We start from the raw sequence: 17,838 nt of genomic DNA on the forward strand, positions 1-17,838 counted from the left end.
AAAACGGGGATTTTGGGAAAAAAATAGGAATTTGGGGGAAAAAAAATGGAATTTTGGGGAAAAAATTGGAATTTTTGTGGTAAAAAATTGGAATTTTGATTGGGATTTGATTGGGAGTGGTGACTCTGCGGTCACTGTGAATGTCCAGGGCTGCGGCCTCACTGAGGCCTTCCCCATCCCAGGTGAGGAAAATCGGAATTTTTGTGGGGAAAATTGGGGATTTTGGGAAAAAATAGGGATTTTGGGGAAAAAATGGGGATTTTTGGGTTAAAAATGAAATTTTTGGGGGTAAAAAAATTGGAATTTTGAGTGGGATTTGATTGGGAGTGGTCACTGTGAATGTCCAGGGCTGCGGCCTCACTAAGGCCTTCCCCATCCTAGCTGAGAAAAAAAAGGGAATTTTGAGGTGAAAAATGGGGATTTTGGGAAAAAAATTGGGACTCTTAGGGTAAAAAATGGAATTTTAGGGAAAAAATTGGAATTTTTTGGGTAAAAAATCAGAATTTTGATTGGGATTTGATTGGGAGTGGTCACTCTGTGGTCACTGTGAATATCCAGGGCTGCGGCCTCACTGAGGCCTTCCCCATCCCAGGTGAGGAAAATGGGGATTTTGGGGGAAAAAATGGGGATTTTGGGAAAAAAATGGGGATGTTTGGGGTAAAAAATTGGAATTTTTGAGGGTAAAATATTGGAATTTTGATTGGGTTTTGATTGGGATTGGTCACTCTGTGGTCACTGTGAATGTCCAGGGCTGCGGCCTAACTGAGGCCTTCCCCATCCCAGGTGAGCGAAATGGAGATTTTGGGGGGAAAAAACGGGGATTTTGGGAAAAAAATTGGAATTTTTGGGGTAAAAAATGGATTTTTTTGGGCAAAAAATGGGGATTTTTGGGGTAAAAAATTGGGATTTTGATTGGGATTTGATTGGGAGTGGTCACTCAGTGTCCAGCCCTGGTCACTCTCAAACACCAGGGCTGTGGGGTCAGTGAGGCCTTCCCCATCCCAGGTGAGGGAAAAATGGGGATTTTGGGGGGAAAAATGGGGATTTTTGGGGTAAAAAATGGAAATTTTAGGCTAAAAAATGGGATTTTTGGGGTAAAAATTTGGAATTTTGATTGAGACTTGATTGGGAGTGGTGACTGTGAATGTCCAGGGCTGCGGCCTAACTGAGGCCTTCCCCATCCCAGGTGAGGAAAAAATGGGAATTTTGAGGTGAAAAATGGGGATTTTGGGAAAAAAATGGGAATTTTTATGGAAAAAATGGGATTTTTGTGGTAAAAAATGGAATTTTTGGGGTTAAAAATTGGAATTTTGATTGGGATTTGATTGGGAGTGGTCGCTCTGAATGTCCAGGGCTGCGGCCTCACTGAGGCCTTCCCCATCCCGGGTGAGGGAAAAAGGGGATTTTGGGGTGAAAAACGGGGATTTTGGGAAAAAAAATAGGATTTTGGGGGTAAAAAATGGATTTTTGGGGTAAAAATGGAATTTTTTGGGGTAAAAAAAATGGAATTTTTATGGGGGTTTTGATTGGGAGTGGTCACTCTGTGGTCACTGTGAATGTCCAGGGCTGCGGCCTCACTGAGGCCTTCCCCATCCCGGGTGAGGAAAATGGGGATTTTGGGGTGAAAAATGGGGATTTTGGGAAAAAAAATTGTGACTTTTAGGGAAAAAATGGGGATTTAGGGTAAAAAATGGAATATTTGGGAAAAAATTGGAATTTTTGTGGTAAAAAATTGGAATTTTGATTGGGATTTTATTGGGATTGGTCACTGTGAATGTCCAGGCCTGGGGCCTCACCGAGGCCTTCCCCATCCCAGGTGAGGGAAAATGGGGATTTTGGGGGAAAAAAATGGGATTTTGGGGAAAAAATTGGATTTTTGGGGTAAAAATGGAATTTTTTGGGGTAAAAAAATTGGAATTTTTATTGGGATTTGATTGGGAGTGGTCACTGTGAATGTCCAGGGCTGCGGCCTCACCGAGGCCTTCCCCATCCCAGGTGAGGGAAAAATGGGGATTTTGGGGTGAAAAACGGGGATTTTGGGAAAAAAATGGGAATTTTTTGGGGTTAAAAATGGGATTTTTGAGGTAAAAAATGGAATTTAGGGCAAAAAATGGGATTTTTGAGGTAAAATCATGGAATTTTGATTGGGAGTGGTGACTGTGAGTGTCCAGGGCTGTGGCCTCACTGAGGCCTTCCCCATTCCAGGTGAGGAAAATGGGAATTTTTGGGAAAAAAATGGGAATTTTTTTGGGAAAAAATGGAATTTTTGGGGTAAAAAATTGGAATTTTGATTGGAATTTGATTGGGAGTGGTCACTGTGAATGTCCAGGGCTGTGGCCTCACTGAGGCCTTCCCCATCCCGGGTGAGGGAAATGGGAATTTTGGGAAAAAAATGGGATTTTTGGGGGAAAAAATGGATTTTTTGAGGTAAAAATTGGAATTTTTGGGGTAAAAAATGGAATTTTTGAGGTAAAATCATGGGATTTTTATGGGGGTTTTATTGAGAGTGGTCGCTCTGAATGTCCAGGGCTGCGGCCTCACTGAGGCCTTCCCCATCCCAGGTGAGGGAAAATGGGGATTTTTGGGGGAAAAACGGGGATTTTGGGAAAAAAATAGGAATTTTTTTGGGTAAAAAATGGATTTTTGGGGTAAAAATGGAATTTTTTGGGGTAAAAAAATTGGAATTTTGATTGGGATTTGATTGGGAGTGGTCACTGTGAATGTCCAGGGCTGCGGCCTCACTGAGGCCTTCCCCATCCTAGCTGAGAAAAATGGGAATTTTGAGGTGAAAAATGGGGATTTTGGGAAAAAAATTGGGACTCTTAGGGTAAAAAATGGAATTTTGGGGAAAAAATTGGAATTTTTGGGGTAAAAAATTAGAATTTTGATTGGGTTTTGATTGGGAGTGGTCACTCTGTGGTCACTGTGAATGTCCAGGGCTGCGGCCTCACCGAGGCCTTCCCCATTCCAGGTGAGGAAAAATTGGAATTTTTGTGGGGAAAATTGGGGATTTGGGGAAAAAATGGGAATTTTAAGGTAAAAAAAGAATTTTTGGGGTAACAAATGGAATTTTTGAGGTAAAATCATGGAATTCTTATGGGGGTTTTATTTGGAGTGGTCGCTGTGAATGTCCAGGCCTGCGGCCTCACTGAGGCCTTCCCCATTCCAGGTGAGGGGAAAATGGGGATTTTGGGGTGAAAAATGGGGATTTTGGGAAAAAATTGGGACTTTTAGGGAAAAAATGGGGATTTAGGGTAAAAAATGGGGATTTTGGGGTTAAAAATGGAAATTTTGGGGTAAAAAATTGGAATTTTGAGTGAGACTTGATTGGGAGTGGTGACTGTGAATGTCCAGGGCTGCGGCCTAACTGAGGCCTTCCCCATCCCGGGTGAGGAAAAAATGGGAATTTTGAGGTGAAAAATGGGGATTTTGGGAAAAAAATGGGAATTTTAAGGTAAAAAAAGAATTTTTGGGGTAACAAATGGAATTTTTGAGGTAAAATCATGGAATTTTTATGGGGGTTTTATTGGGAGTGGTCGCTCTGAATGTCCAGGGCTGCGGCCTCACTGAGGCCTTCCCCGTCCCAGGTGAGGGGAAAATGGGGATTTTGGGGTGAAAAATGGGGGTTTTAGGAAAAAAATTTTGACTTCTAGGGAAAAAATGGGGATTTAGGGTAAAAAATGGGATTTTTGTGGTAAAAAGTGGAATTTTTGGGGTAAAAATTTGGAATTTTGATTGGGTTTTGATTGGGAGTGGTGACTGTGAATGTCCAGGCCTGCGGCCTCACCGAGGCCTTCCCCATCCCAGGTGAGGGAAAATGGGGATTTTGGGGTGAAAAACGGGGATTTTGGGAAAAAAATGGGGATTTTTGGAATAAAAAATGCAAATTTTGGGGTAAAAAAATGGAATTTTGATTGGGATTTGATTGGGAGTGGTCACTGTGAATGTCCCGGGCTGCGGCCTCACTGAGGCCTTCACCATCCCAGGCGAGGGAAAACGGGGATTTTGGGGGGAAAAATGGGGGTTTTAGGAAAAAAATTGTGACTTCTAGGGAAAAAATGGGGATTTAGGGGAAAAAATGGGGATTTTGGGGTTAAAAATGAAATTTTTGGGGTAAAAAATTGGAATTTTGAGTGGGATTTGATTGGGAGTGGTCACTGTGAATGTCCAGGGCTGCGGCCTCACTGAGGCCTTCCCCATCCCAGGTGAGCAAAAAATGGGGATTTTGGGGGGAAAAATAGGGATTTTGGGAAAAAAATGGGAATTTTAGGGTAAAAAATGAAAGTTTAGGGGTAAAAATGGAATTTTTGGGGTAAAAAATTGGAATTTTGATTGGGATTTGATTGGGAGTGGTCACTGTGAATGTCCAGGGCTGCGGCCTCACTGAGGCCTTCCCCATCCCAGGTGAGCAAAAAAATGGGGATTTTGGGGTGAAAAACGGGGATTTTGGGAAAAAAATGGGGATTTCTGTGGTAAAAAATGAAAGTTTAGGGGTAAAAATGGAATTTTTGAGGTAAAAAATTGGAATTTTGATTGGGATTTGATTGGGAGTGGTGACTGTGAATGTCCAGGGCTGCGGCCTCACTGAGGCCTTCCCCATCCCGGGTGAGGAAAAATGGGGATTTTGGGGTGAAAAATGGGGGTTTTAGGAAAAAAATTGTGACTTTTAGGGAAAAAATGGGGATTTAGGGTAAAAAATGGAATATTTGGGAAAAAATTGGAATTTTTGTGGTAAAAAATTGGAATTTTTATTGGGATTTTATTGGGATTGGTCACTGTGAATGTCCAGGCCTGGGGCCTCACTGAGGCCTTCCCCATCCCAGGTGAGGAAAAATGGGGATTTTTGGGGGAAAAACGGGGATTTTGGGAAAAAAATGGGAATTTTAGGGTAAAAAATGGATTTTTGGGGTAAAAATGGAATTTTTGGGGTTAAAAATTGGAATTTTGATTGGGTTTGGATTGGGAGTGGTCACTGTGAATGTCCAGGGCTGCGGCCTCACCGAGGCCTTCCCCATCCTAGCTGAGAAAAAAAAGGGAATTTTGAGGTGAAAAATGGGGATTTTTGGGAAAAAAAATGGGAATTTTAAGGTAAAAAAAGAATTTTTGAGGTAACAAATGAAATTTTTGAGGTAAAATCATGGAATTTTTATGGGGGTTTTATTGGGAGTGGTCGCTCTGAATGTCCAGGGCTGCGGCCTCACTGAGGCCTTCCCCGTCCCAGGTGAGGGAAAAAGGGGGATTTTGGGGTGAAAAACGGGGATTTTGGGAAAAAATGGAATTTTTGGGGTAAAAAATGGAAATTTTGGGGTAAAAAATTGGAATTTTGAGTGAGACTTGATTGGGAGTGGTGACTGTGAATGTCCAGGGCTGCGGCCTAACTGAGGCCTTCCCCATCCCGGGTGAGGAAAAAATGGGAATTTTGAGGTGAAAAATGGGGATTTTGGGAAAAAAATGGGAATTTTAAGGTAAAAAAAGAATTTTTGGGGTAACAAATGGAATTTTTGGGGTAAAAAATTGGAATTTTGATTGGGTTTTGATTGGGAGTGGTCACTGTGAATGTCCAGGGCTGAGGCCTCACTGAGGCCTTCCCCATCCCAGGTGAGGGAAAAATGGGGATTTTTGGGGAAAAAAAGGGGATTTTGGGGGAAAAAACGGGGATTTTGGGAAAAATTTTGGGATTTTTAGGGCAAAAATGGGGTTTTTGGGCAAAAAAGTGAATTTTTGGGGTAAAATATGGAAATTTTGATTGGGATTTGATTGGGAGTGGTCACTGTGAATGTCCAGGGCTGCGGCCTCACTGAGGCCTTCCCCATCCCAGGTGAGGAAAAAGGGGATTTTGGGGGGAAAAACGGGGATTTTGGGAAAAAAATGGGGATTTTTGGGGTAAAAAATGGAATTTTTGGGGTAAAAATGGAATTTTGGGCAAAAAATGGGATTTTTGAGGTAAAATCATGGAATTTTTATTGGGATTTTGATTGGGAGTGGTCACTGTGAGTGTCCAGGGCTGCAGCCTCACTGAGGCCTTCCCCATCCCGGGTGAGGAAAAATGGGGATTTTGGGGGGAAAAATGGGAATTTTGGGGGGAAAAAATGGGAATTTTAGGGTAAAAATTGGGATTTTTGAGGTAAAAAATGTAAATTTTTTGGGGAATAATTCTGGGAATTTTGGGACTAATTTTCAAGCCAAAAATGGGAATTTTATGAGAATTTTGGGGGTAAAATTGTGGGAATTTTGGAAAAATTTTATGGGAGATTGTGGGAATTTTGGGAAAAATTTGAAGAGATTTTGGAGAAAATGACATGAATTTTTGGGGAAAAACAGAATTTTTTGAGAAATATTTCAGGAAAAATTCTGGGAAATATTGGGAATAATTTTGGGGGAATTTGGGGGGAAAATTGTGGGAATTTTGGGAAAATTTTATGGGAAATTGTGGGAATTTTGAGGATAAAATTTGGGAATAGTCCTGGGAATTTTGGGATTAATCCTGGGAATTTTGGCACGAATTTTGGGGCAGAAAATGGGAATTTTAAGGGAATTTTATGGCAAAAATTGTGAGAATTTTGGGAAATTTTTTTGGAAAATCGCGGGAATTTTGGGACAAACTTTGGGAATAATCCCGGGAATGTGCCCTGGTGGCAGAGACGTCCCCTCTGCGGGCGCTGGCCCTGTCCTACAACCCCCTGGGCCGGGCGGGGCTGCGGCAGCTCCTGAGGACGATCCCGGCACGGGGCCTGCGCAGCCTGGAGCTGGCATCGGTCACCGGAGGGGACACCAGAGGGGACAGCAGAGGGGACAGCGCTGGGGACATCGGCAGGGACGTGGCTGAGTACCTGCAGCAGGTCTGGGGACACTCGGGGACATCGGGGACACTCAGGGGGACTGGGGACTTTAGGGGATTGAGGACATTGGGGACATTGGGGTGTTGGGGACACTGGAGGAACCCAGGAGGACTGGGGACACTCAGGGGATTGGGGACATTGGGGACATTGGAGGTTGTTGGGGACATTGGAGGTTGTTGGGGACACTCAGGGCATTGGGGACATTGGGAATGTTGGGGCCATTGGGAGGACACTGGGGACATTGGGGACTTTAAGGGGATTGAGGACATTGGGGGTGTTGGGGACATTTAGGGGTGTTGGGGACATTGGGGACACTGGGGACATTGGGGACATGGGCAGGGATGTGGCTGAGTACCTGCAGCAGGTATGGGGACACTTGGGGACACGCAGGGGGACTGGGGACATTGGGGGTGTTGGGGACATTTTGGGGATTGGGGACATTGAGGACACTCAGGGGGGTTGGGGACATTGGGGGGATTGGGGGGATTTGAGATATTGGGGACATTGGGGGGATTGGGGACATTGGGAATGTTGGGGACATTGGGAATGTTGGGGACGTTGGGGACATGGGCAGGGACATGGCTGAGTACCTGCAGCAGGTCTGGGGACACTCGGGGACATTGGGGACATTGGGAATGTTGGGGACATTGGGGACACTCAGGGGGACTGGGGACATTGGGAATGTTGGGGACATTGGGAGGACATTGGGGACATTGGGGGTGTTGGGGTCATTGGGAGGACATTGGGATGTTGGGGACATTGGGGACATGGGCAGGGACGTGGCCGAGTACCTGCAGCAGGTCTGGGGACACTCGGGGACATCAGGGACATTGGGAATGTTGGGGACATTGGGAGGACATTGGGGACATTGGGGGTGCTGGGGATATTGGCGGGGATTGGGGGGATTTGAGCTATTGGGGACATTGTGGGTGTTGGGGACATTGGGAATGTTGGGGTCATTGGGAGGACATTGGGACATTGGGGACATGGGCAGGGACGTGGCCGAGTACCTGCAGCAGGTCTGGGGACACTCGGGGACATTGGGGACACTTAGGGGGACTGGGGACATTGGGAATGTTGGGGACATTGGGAGGACATTGGGAGGACATTGGGAATGTTGGGGACATGGGCAGGGACATGGCTGAGTACCTACAGCAGGTCTGGGGACACTCGGGGACATTGGGGACACTCAGGGGGATTTGGGACTTTAAGGGGATTGAGGACATTGGGAATGTTGGGGACATTTAGGGGTGTTGGGGACATTGAGGACATTGGGGGGATTGGGGACTTTGGGAGTGTTGGGGACATTTAGGGGTGTTGGGGATATTGGAGACATTGGGGGTGATGGGGACATTGGGAATGTTGGGGACATTGGGACACTGGGGACATCGGCAGGGACGTGGCCGAGTACCTGCAGCAGGTATGGGGACACTCAGGGACATTGGGGACACTCAGGGGGACTGGGGACATTTGGGGGATTGGGGACATTGGGAATGTTGGGAACACTCGGGGACATTGGGAATGTTGGGGACATTGGGGACATGGGCAGGGACATGGCCGAGTACCTGCAGCAGGTATGGGGACATTGGGGACATGGGGGACACTCAGGGGGATTGGAGACATTGGGGGTGTTGGGGACATTGGGAGGACATTGGGAATGTTGGGGACATTGGGGACATGGGCAGGGACGTGGCCGAGTACCTGCAGCAGGTCTGGGGACACTCGGGGACACTCAGGGGGACTGGGGACATTTGGGGTTTTGGGGGCACTGGGGACACTGGGGGGATTGGGGACATTGGGAGGACATTGGGAGGACATTGGGGACACTGGGGACATGGGCAGGGACATGGCCGAATACCTGCAGCAGGTCTGGGGACACTCGGGGACACTGGGGACACTCAGGGGGACTGGGGACTTTAGGGGATTGGGGACATTGGGGACATTGGGGTGTTGGGGACACTGGGGACACTGGAGGAACCCAGGAGGACTGGGGACACTCAGGGGATTGGGGACATTGGGGACATTGGAGGTGTTGGGGACATTGGGGGTGATGGTGACATTGGGGGTGTTGGGGACACTCAGGGGATTGGGGACATTGGGAGGACACTGGGGACTTTAAGGGGATTGAGGACATTGGGGGTGTTGGGGACGTTGGGGACACTTGGGGACATTGGGGACATGGGGGGTGTTGGGATCTGGGGACAGCACTGGGTACATGGGCAGGGACGTGGCCGAGTACCTGCAGCAGCTCTGGGGACACTCGGGGACATTGGGGACACTCATGGGGGGTTGGGGACATTGGGGGTGTTGGGGGCATTGGGGGAATTGGGGCCATTGGGGACACTTGGGGGAATTGGGGCCAAGAAGGACATTGGGAGTGTTGGGGACATTGTGGGGACTGGGGACGTTTGGTGGGGTTGGGCACATTGGTGACATTGGGGACATCGGGGACTTTGTGGGACACTGGGGTTGTTGGGAATGTCGGGGACATTTGGGGACACTGGGGACACTGGGGACCTCAGGAACATTGGGGACACTGGGGACACTCAGGGGACATTGGAGGGATTGGGGACCTTGGGGACATCAGGGACTTTGTGGGACATTGGGGTTGTTGGGGACCTTGGGGACACTCAGGGGACATTGAGGTTGTTGGGGACATTGGGGACTTTGGTGACAGTGGCGCCATGGGGGACATTGGGGACCTTGGGGGGACACTCAGGGGACATTGGAGGGATTGGGGACATTGGGGACTTTGTGGGACATGGGGGTTGTTGGGGACCTTGGGGACATGGAGGATGTTGGGATTTGGGGACATTTGGAGGGATTGGGGACATTGGGGACACTCAGGAGGTCTGGGGACATGGGAGGGACATTGGGGACATGGGAGGGACATTGGGGACATTGGGGACTTTGTGGGACATTGGGGTTTTTGGGAATGTTGGGGATATTTGGGACATTGGTGACATTGGGGACATTGGTGACGTTGGTGACATTGGCACCATGGATGATGCTGGGGACCTTGGGGACACTCAGGGGACCTTGGGGACTGTGTGGGACATTGAAGTTGTTGGGAATGTTGGGGACATTGGGGACCTTGGAGGGATTGGGGACCTTGGGGACTTTGTGGGACATTGAGGTTGTTGGGGACACTGGGGACAGTCAGGGGACATTGATTCCTTTGGGGAGTTTGGGGACTTTGTGGGACATTGGTGATGTGGGGACATTGGTGACCTTGGTGACATTGGGGACATCAGGGACTTTGTGGGACATTGGGAATGTTGGGAATGTCGGGGACATTTGGGACATTGGGGACCTTGGTGACATCAGGAACCCTTTGGGCCATTGTGGGCGGTTTGGGGTGACCCTGGTGACCTTGGTGACATCACCGGTGTCACCGCACTGTCCCTGCCAGCCCGGCTGTGCCCTCTGTCACCTCTCGCTGGCCGGGAACCACCTGAGGGACGGGGACATCGATGAGCTGGCACGGTGAGGGGACAGCATGGGGACACTGCGGGGACACACTGGGGACAGCCTGGGGACATTGGGGATGTCTTGGGGACACCCTGGGGACACCTTGAGGGGACACCTTGGGGACAGCGGGGACACCCTGGGGATATTTGGGACAGCGGGGACACCTTGGGGGGACACCTTGGGGACAGTGGGGACACCCTGGGGACACCTTGGGGACACATTTGGGACATTGGGGACACCCTGAAGACACCCTGGGGACACCCCAGGGACAACGGAGACACCTTGGGGACAGAGGGGACACCTCGGGGACACCCCAGGGACACATTGGGGACACCTTGGGGATACCCCAGGGACACCCTGGGGGGACATTGGGGACACATTTGGGACAGCGGGGACACCCTGGGGACACCTTGGGGACAGCTTGGGGACAGTGGGGACACCCTGGGGACACCCCAGGGACACATTGGGGACATTGGGGACACACTGGGGACAGCGGGGACACCTTGGGGACACCCTGGGGACACCTTGGGGAAACATTGGGGACACATTAGGGACAGCGGGGACACCAAAGGGACACCTTGGGGACATTGGGGACACCTTGGGGACACCTTGGGGACACCTTGGGGACACCTTGGGGACACCCTGGGGACACCCTGGGGACACCCTGGGGACGCATTAGGGACAGCAGAGACACCCCAGGGACACCTTGGGGACACCCCAGGGACACCCTGGGGGGACATTGGGGACACATTTGGGACAGTGGGGACACCCTGGGGACACCCTGGGGACAGCGGGGACACCTTGGGGGGACACCTTGGGGTCACCCCGGGGACACCTTGGGGACACCCAAGGGACACCCCAGGGACATTGGGGCCATTTAGGGTCATTTTGGTGCCACTTTGGGACCATTTGGTGACAAGTGGTGCCATTTTGGGGCCAATTTTCACCATTTTGGGTCATTTTGGGGCACTTTGGTCCCTTTTGGTGCCAATTTTTGGCGCCATTTTGATGCCAATTTTCCCCATTTTTCCCCATTTTCTCCCCATTTTTCCCCCAATTTCCCCCATTTTTCTCCCATTTTCCCCCCATTTTGTTGCCAATTTTCTCAATTTTCCCAATTTTCCCCCATTTTGGTGCCATTTTCCCCCATTTTTCCCCATTTTGCTGCCATTTTCTCCCCATTTTCCCCCCAATTACCCCCATTTTTCTCCCCATTTTCCCCTTTTTTTCCCCCATTTTGATGCAAATTGTCTCCATTTTCCCCCATTTTCCCCATTTCCCCCCATTTTTCCCCCATTTTTCTCCCATTTTCCCCCATTTTTCCCCCATTTTGATGCCAATTTCCCCATTTTTTCCCAGTTTCCCCCATTTTCCCCCCAATTTCCCCCATTTTTCTCCCATTTTCCCCCATTTTTCCCCGATTTTGTTGCCAATTTTCTCAATTTTCCCAATTTTCCCCCATTTTGGTGCCATTTTGTTGCCAATTTCCCCTTTTTTCCCCCGTTTTCTCCCCATTTTTCTTCCATTTTCCCCCATTTTTCCCCAATTTCCCCATTTTTCCCCCATTTTGATGCCAATTTTCCCCCATTTTCCCCCATTTTCCCCCATTTTTCCCCCCGTTTGATGCCAATTTTCTCCATTTTCCCCCATTTTCCCCATTTCCCCCCATTTTCCCCCCATTTTTCCCCCATTTTCCCCCATTTTGATGCCATTTTCCCCATTTTGGTTCCATTTTCCCCATTTTTCTCCCATTTTGCCCATTTTTTCCCCATTTTGCCCCATTTTTTCCCCATTTTTTCTCCCATTTTCCCCCCATTTTGCCGCCATTTTGGTTCCATTTTCCCCCATTTTGGTGCCAAATTTCCCCATTTTCTCCCCATTTTTCTCCCATTTTTCCCCATTTTTTCCCCTTTTTTCCCCATTTTGCCCCATTTTTTCCTCATTTTTTCCCATTTTTCCCCATTGCAGGGCCCTCCCCGCCTGCCCCTCGCTGCTCTCCCTGGATCTCTCGGCCAATCCCGGCCTCGCTTCCGGAACCTTCCGGGAGCTCCTGCAGGGGCTGGGCCGGAGGGGGCCCCATTTTGATGCCAATTTTCCCCATTTTCCCCCATTTTTCTCCCATTTTCCCCCTTTATTCCCCATTTTGCCCCATTTTTTCCTCATTTTTTCCCCATTTTTTGTCCCCCATTGCAGGGCCCTCCCCGCCTGCCCCTCGCTGCTCTCCCTGGATCTCTCGGCCAATCCCGGCCTCGCTTCCGGGAGCTCCTGCAGGGGCTGGGCCGGAGGGGGCCTCATTTTGATGCCAATTTTCACCAATTTCCCCCATTTTCTCCCCATTTTTCCCCCATTTTCTCCCATTTTTCCCCCATTTTGTTGCCAATTTTCCCAATTTCCCCCATTTTTCCCCCATTCCAGGGCCCTCCCCGCCTGCCCGTCCCTGCTCTCCCTGGATCTCTCGGCCAATCCCGGCCTCGCTTCCGGGAGCTCCTGCGGGGGCTGGGCCGGAGGGGGCCTCATTTTGATGCCAATTTTCCCCATTTTGGTGCCACTTTTCCCCCAATTTCCCCCATTTTCCCCCCATTTTGTTGCCAATTTTCCCAATTTCCCCCATTTTTCCCCCATTTCAGGGCCCTCCCCGCCTGCCCCTCGCTGCTCTCCCTGGATCTCTCGGCCAATCCCGGCCTCGCTTCCGGAACCTTCCGGGAGCTCCTGCAGGGGCTGGGCCGGAGGGGGCGGGGCCTGGAGCGGCTCGGCCTGGCCGGTGAGGGGGGGGGGAGAAAATAAATGGGGAAATTGGGGGAAAAAACGGGGAATTTGGGCAAAAATGGGGATTTATTGGGAAAAATGGGGATTGGGGGGAAAAATGGGGGAAATTTGGGGGGAAAATGGGGAAATTGGGGGGAAAATGGGGAATTTGGGTGGAAAATTGGGGATTTTTGGCAGAATTTTGGAGGGAAAAATGGGGAAATTTGGGAAAATAATGGGGAAATTTGAGGTAAAAAATGGGGAATTTTGGGCAAAAATAGGGAATTTGGGGGGAAAATGGGATTTGGGGGGAAAAATGGGGAATTTTGGGGAAATAATGGGGATTTTGGGAAAAATGGGGGAATTTGAGGTAAAAAATGGGAAAATTTGGGGGGAAAAATGGGGCATTTTGGGGGGGAAGTGTGGCGAAAAAATTGGGAATTTGGACAAAAATGGGGAATTTTGAGGTAAAAAATTGGGAATTTGGGGTAAAAAATGGGATTTGGGGGAAAATGGGGAATTTTGAGGTAAAAAATTGGGAAATTTGGGCAAAAATGGGGAATTTGGGGAAAAAATGGGAGATTGGGGGAAAATTGGGGATTTTGTGAAAGAAATTGGGGGATTTGGGGTGAAAAAAACGGGGATTTAGGGGAAAAATTGGGGATTTTGGGTGGAAAAATGGGGATTTGGGGGAAAAAAGGGGGAATTTGGGCAAAAAAGGGGAATTTATTGGGGAAAATGGGGAATTTGGGGTAAAAAATGGGGATTTTGGGGGGGAAAATTGAGGTAAAAAATGGGGAAATTTGAGGTAAAAATGGGGATTTTGAGGTAAAAAATGGGGAATTTTGAGGTAAAAAATTGGGAATTTGGGGGAAAATGGGGAAATTTGGGGTAAAAAATGGGGATTTTGGGGGGAAAATGGGGATTTGGGGGGAAAAAACTGGGGAATTTGGGGGAAAATGGGGGATTTTGGGCAAAAATGGGAATTTATATGGGAAAATGGGGATTGGGGGAAAAGGGGGAATTTGGGGGGAAATTTGGGGGAAAAATGGGGAAATTTGGGTGAAAAATGGGGATTTTGGGGGGGAAAATTGGGGATTTTGGGAAAAAATTGGGCATTTTGGGGGGAAAATTGCAGGGAAAATGGGGAAATTTGGGCAAAAAAAAGGGAAAATTTGAGGTAAAAATGGGGAATTTTGGGCAAAAATGGGAAAATTGGGGGGAAAAATGGGAAAATTTGGGTGGAAAATGGGGATTTTGGGGGGGAAATGTGGCGAAAAAATGGGGAAATTTGGGGGGAAAATGGGGAATTTGAGGTAAAAAATGGGGAAAATTGGGGAAAAAATGGGGAAAATTGGGGAAAAAATGGGGAATTTGGGCAAAAAAGGGAAATTTATTGGGGAAAATGGGGATTGGGGGGAAAATGGGGGAAATTTGGGGGGAAAAATGGGGATTTTTGGGGGGGAAAATGGGGAATTTGGGGGGAAAATTGGGGATTTTTGGCAGAATTTTGGAGGGAAAAATGGGGAAATTTGGGAAAATAATGGGGAAATTTGAGGTAAAAAATGGGGAATTTTGGGCAAAAATGGGGAATTTTGAGGTAAAAAATTGGGAATTTGGACAAAAATGGGGAATTTTGGAGGGAAAAATGGGGAAAATTGAGGGAAAAATTGGGAAATTTGGGCAAAAATGGGGAATTTGGGGAAAAAATGGGGGATTGGGGGAAAATTGGGGATTTTGTGAAAGAAATTGGGGGATTTGGGGTGGAAAAAACGGGGATTTAGGGGAAAAATTGGGGATTTTGGGTGGAAAAATGGGGAAATTTGGGGGGAAAAATTGGGGATTTTGGGCAAAAATGGGGAATTTATTGGGGAAAATGGGGGATTTGGGGAAAAATTGGGGATTTTGGGGGGAAATTGGAGGGAAAAATGGGAAAATTTGGGTGGAAAATGGGGATTTGGGGGGGAAAATTGGGGATTTTTGGCAGAATTTTGGAGGGAAAATAATGGGGAAATTTGAGGTAAAAAATGGGGAAAATTTGGGCAAAAAAAGGGAAATTTGATTAAAAATGGGGAAATTTGGAGGGAAAATTGGGTAAATTTGGGTGGAAAATGGGGAAATTTGGGGGGAAAATTGGGGATTTTGGGGAGCAAAATTGGGGATTTTGGGGAAAAATGGGGAACTTGAGGAAAATATTGGGGAAATTTGAGGTAAAAAATGGGGAAATTTGGGAAAAATGGGGATTTTGGGGAAAATTGAGGATTGGGGGGAAAAAAATGGGGAATTTTGGAGGGAAAATTTGGGAATTTTGGGGGGAAATGGGGAAATTTGAGGGAAAAAATGGGGAAATTTTGGGGAAATATTGGGGGATATTTGGAAAAAATGGGGAATTTGAGGAAAAAATGGGGAAATTGGATGTAAAAAATGGGGAAATTTGGGAAAAATGGGAATTTGGGGGGAAAAATGGGAACATTTGGGGTGAAATGGGGATTTGGGGGGGAAATTTGGGGGAAATATTGGGGAAAAATGGGGAATTTTTGGAGGGGAAAATTGGGGATTTTGGGGGAAATAATGGGGAAATTTGGGGAAAAATGGGGAATTTGGGGGAAATATTGGGGATTTTGGGGGGAAAACCTGGGATTTGGGGAAAAAAATTGGGGATTTTGGGAAAAAAATGGGGATTTTGGGGGAAATATTGCAGATTTGGGCAAAAATGGAAAATTTCGGGGAAAATGGGGAATTTGGGGTAAAAAAATGGGGAATTTGGGAAAAATATTGGGGGAATTTGGGTGGGAAAAATGGGGAATTTGGGTGGGAAAAATGGGGAATTTGGGGGAAAAAATGGGGGATTTGGGGTGAAAAATTGGAGGGAAAAATGGGGAAATTTGGGCAAAAATGGGGGAAATTTTGGGGGGAAATTTGGGGGGAAAATGGGAAAAATTGAGGGAAAAATGGGGAAATTTGAGGTAAAAAATGGGGAAATTTGGGGAAAAATTGGGAAATTTGGGGTAAAAAATGGGGAATTTGGGCAAAAAAGGGGAATTTATTGGGGAAAATGGGGATTGGGGGGAAAAATGGGGGAAATTTGGGGGGAAAATGGGGAATTTGGGGGGAAATTTGGGGGAAAAATGGGGAAAATTTGGGGGGAAAATGGGGATTTTGGGGGGAAAATTGGGGATTTTTGGCAGCATTTTGGAGGGGAAAATGGGGGATTTTGGGAGAAAAATGGGGAAATTTGGGGAAAAATGGGGAAAATTGAGGGAAAAATTGGGAAATTTGGGCAAAAAAGGGGAATTTATTGGGGAAAATGGGGATTTTTGGAGGGAATATTGGGGATTTTGGGGGAAAAATGGGGATTTTGGGAAATAATGGGAATTTTGGGAAATAATGGGAATTTTGGGGAAAATGAGGATTTTGGGGGGAAAATGCGGAAATTTGGGGGAAAATTTGGGAATCTTGGGGGGAAATTGGGATTTTTGGGGGAAAATGGGGATTTTGGGCAAAAATGGGGAAATTTGGGGAAAAAAGGGGATTTTGGGGGGAAAATGGGGATTTTTGGGAATAAAAACTAATTTGGGGGGAATTTTGGGGGAAAATTGGGAATTTTGGGTGAAAAATGGGGATTTTGGGGGGAAAATGGGGATTTTGGGAAGAAAAATGGGGAATTTTGGGGGGAAAATTGGGAATTTTGTGGGGATTATTGGATTTTTTGGGAATAAAAATTAAATTTGGGGGAAAAATTGGGGATTTTGGTGAAATGTTGGGAATTTTGGGGAAATCCTCAGAATCTGGGGTAAAAATTCCGAATTTGGAGAAAAGAATTGAGAATTTCTGGTTAAAAAATCTGAATTTTGGGGGGTAAAAAATCTGAATTTTGGGGTAAAAAAATCTGAATTTTGGGGTAAAAAATCTGAATTTTGGGGGAAAAAATCTGAATTTGGGGGTAAAAAAATGTGAATTTTGGGGGGTAAAAAATCTGAATTTTGGGGTAAAAAATCTGAATTTTGGGGAAAAAAACCCCAAAATTTTGGGAAAAAAAGCCCAAAATTTTGGGAAAAAATCAAATTTTTCCCAAAAATCCCCAAAATTCCCAAAAATTCCCGGAATTCCCGCAGGATGCGGCCTCGGGGAGGTGGAGCTGGAAGGAGCCAGGGGCAAAATCCGGGAGCTGAGGCTGCCAAGGAGGAAAGGATGGAGTGAACTGGGATGAACTGGTTTGGACTGGTTTCAACTGGTCTGGACTGGTTTGAACTGGGATGAACTGGTTTGAACTGGTTTTAAATTGTTTGGACTGGTTTGGACTGGTTTAGGACTGGTCTGAACTGGTTTTAAATGGTTTGAACTGGTTTGGATGGGTTTGAACGGGTTTGAACTGGTTTGAACTGGTTTTAAATGGTTTGGACTGGTTTGAACTGGTTTAGGACTGGTCTGAACTGGTTTTAAATGGTTTGAACTGGTTTGGATTGGTTGGGACTGGTTTGAACTGGTCTGGACTGGTTTGAACTGGGATGAACTGGTTTGAAATGGTTTGGACTGGTTTGAAATGGTTTGAACTGGTTTGGACTGGTCTGAACTGGTTTGGACTGGTTTGAACTGGGATGAACTGGTTTTAAATGGTTTGAAATGGTTTGGACTGGTTTGAACTGGTTTGAACTGGGCTGAACTGGTTTGGACTGGTTTGGACTGGTTTGAACTGGTTTTAAATGGTTTGGATTTGTTTGAACTGGGATGGACTGGTTTGAACTGGTTTAGATTGGTTTGGACTGGTTTGGACTGGTTTGAA

The 17,838-nt window shown here is 47.2% G+C and overlaps 1 protein-coding gene across 1 annotated transcript in view; it reads left to right on the top strand.

The window, feature by feature from the left end:
- Positions 1-12,832, top strand: part of LOC143693287 (tonsoku-like protein) — a 29,679-nt gene extending 16,847 nt beyond the window's left edge. Inside the window, exons 5-8 of the mRNA XM_077173277.1 lie at positions 6,640-6,839; positions 10,252-10,325; positions 12,279-12,577; positions 12,726-12,832. Coding sequence (XP_077029392.1) covers positions 6,640-6,839; positions 10,252-10,325; positions 12,279-12,577; positions 12,726-12,832 — 680 coding nt within the window. The remainder of the gene's footprint in view (positions 1-6,639; positions 6,840-10,251; positions 10,326-12,278; positions 12,578-12,725) is intronic.
- The last annotated feature ends 5,006 nt before the right edge of the window (positions 12,833-17,838 follow it).

This window comes from Agelaius phoeniceus, unplaced genomic scaffold (genome assembly GCF_051311805.1).
Source record: "Agelaius phoeniceus isolate bAgePho1 unplaced genomic scaffold, bAgePho1.hap1 Scaffold_533, whole genome shotgun sequence".
Taxonomy (NCBI): Eukaryota; Metazoa; Chordata; class Aves; order Passeriformes; family Icteridae; genus Agelaius; species Agelaius phoeniceus.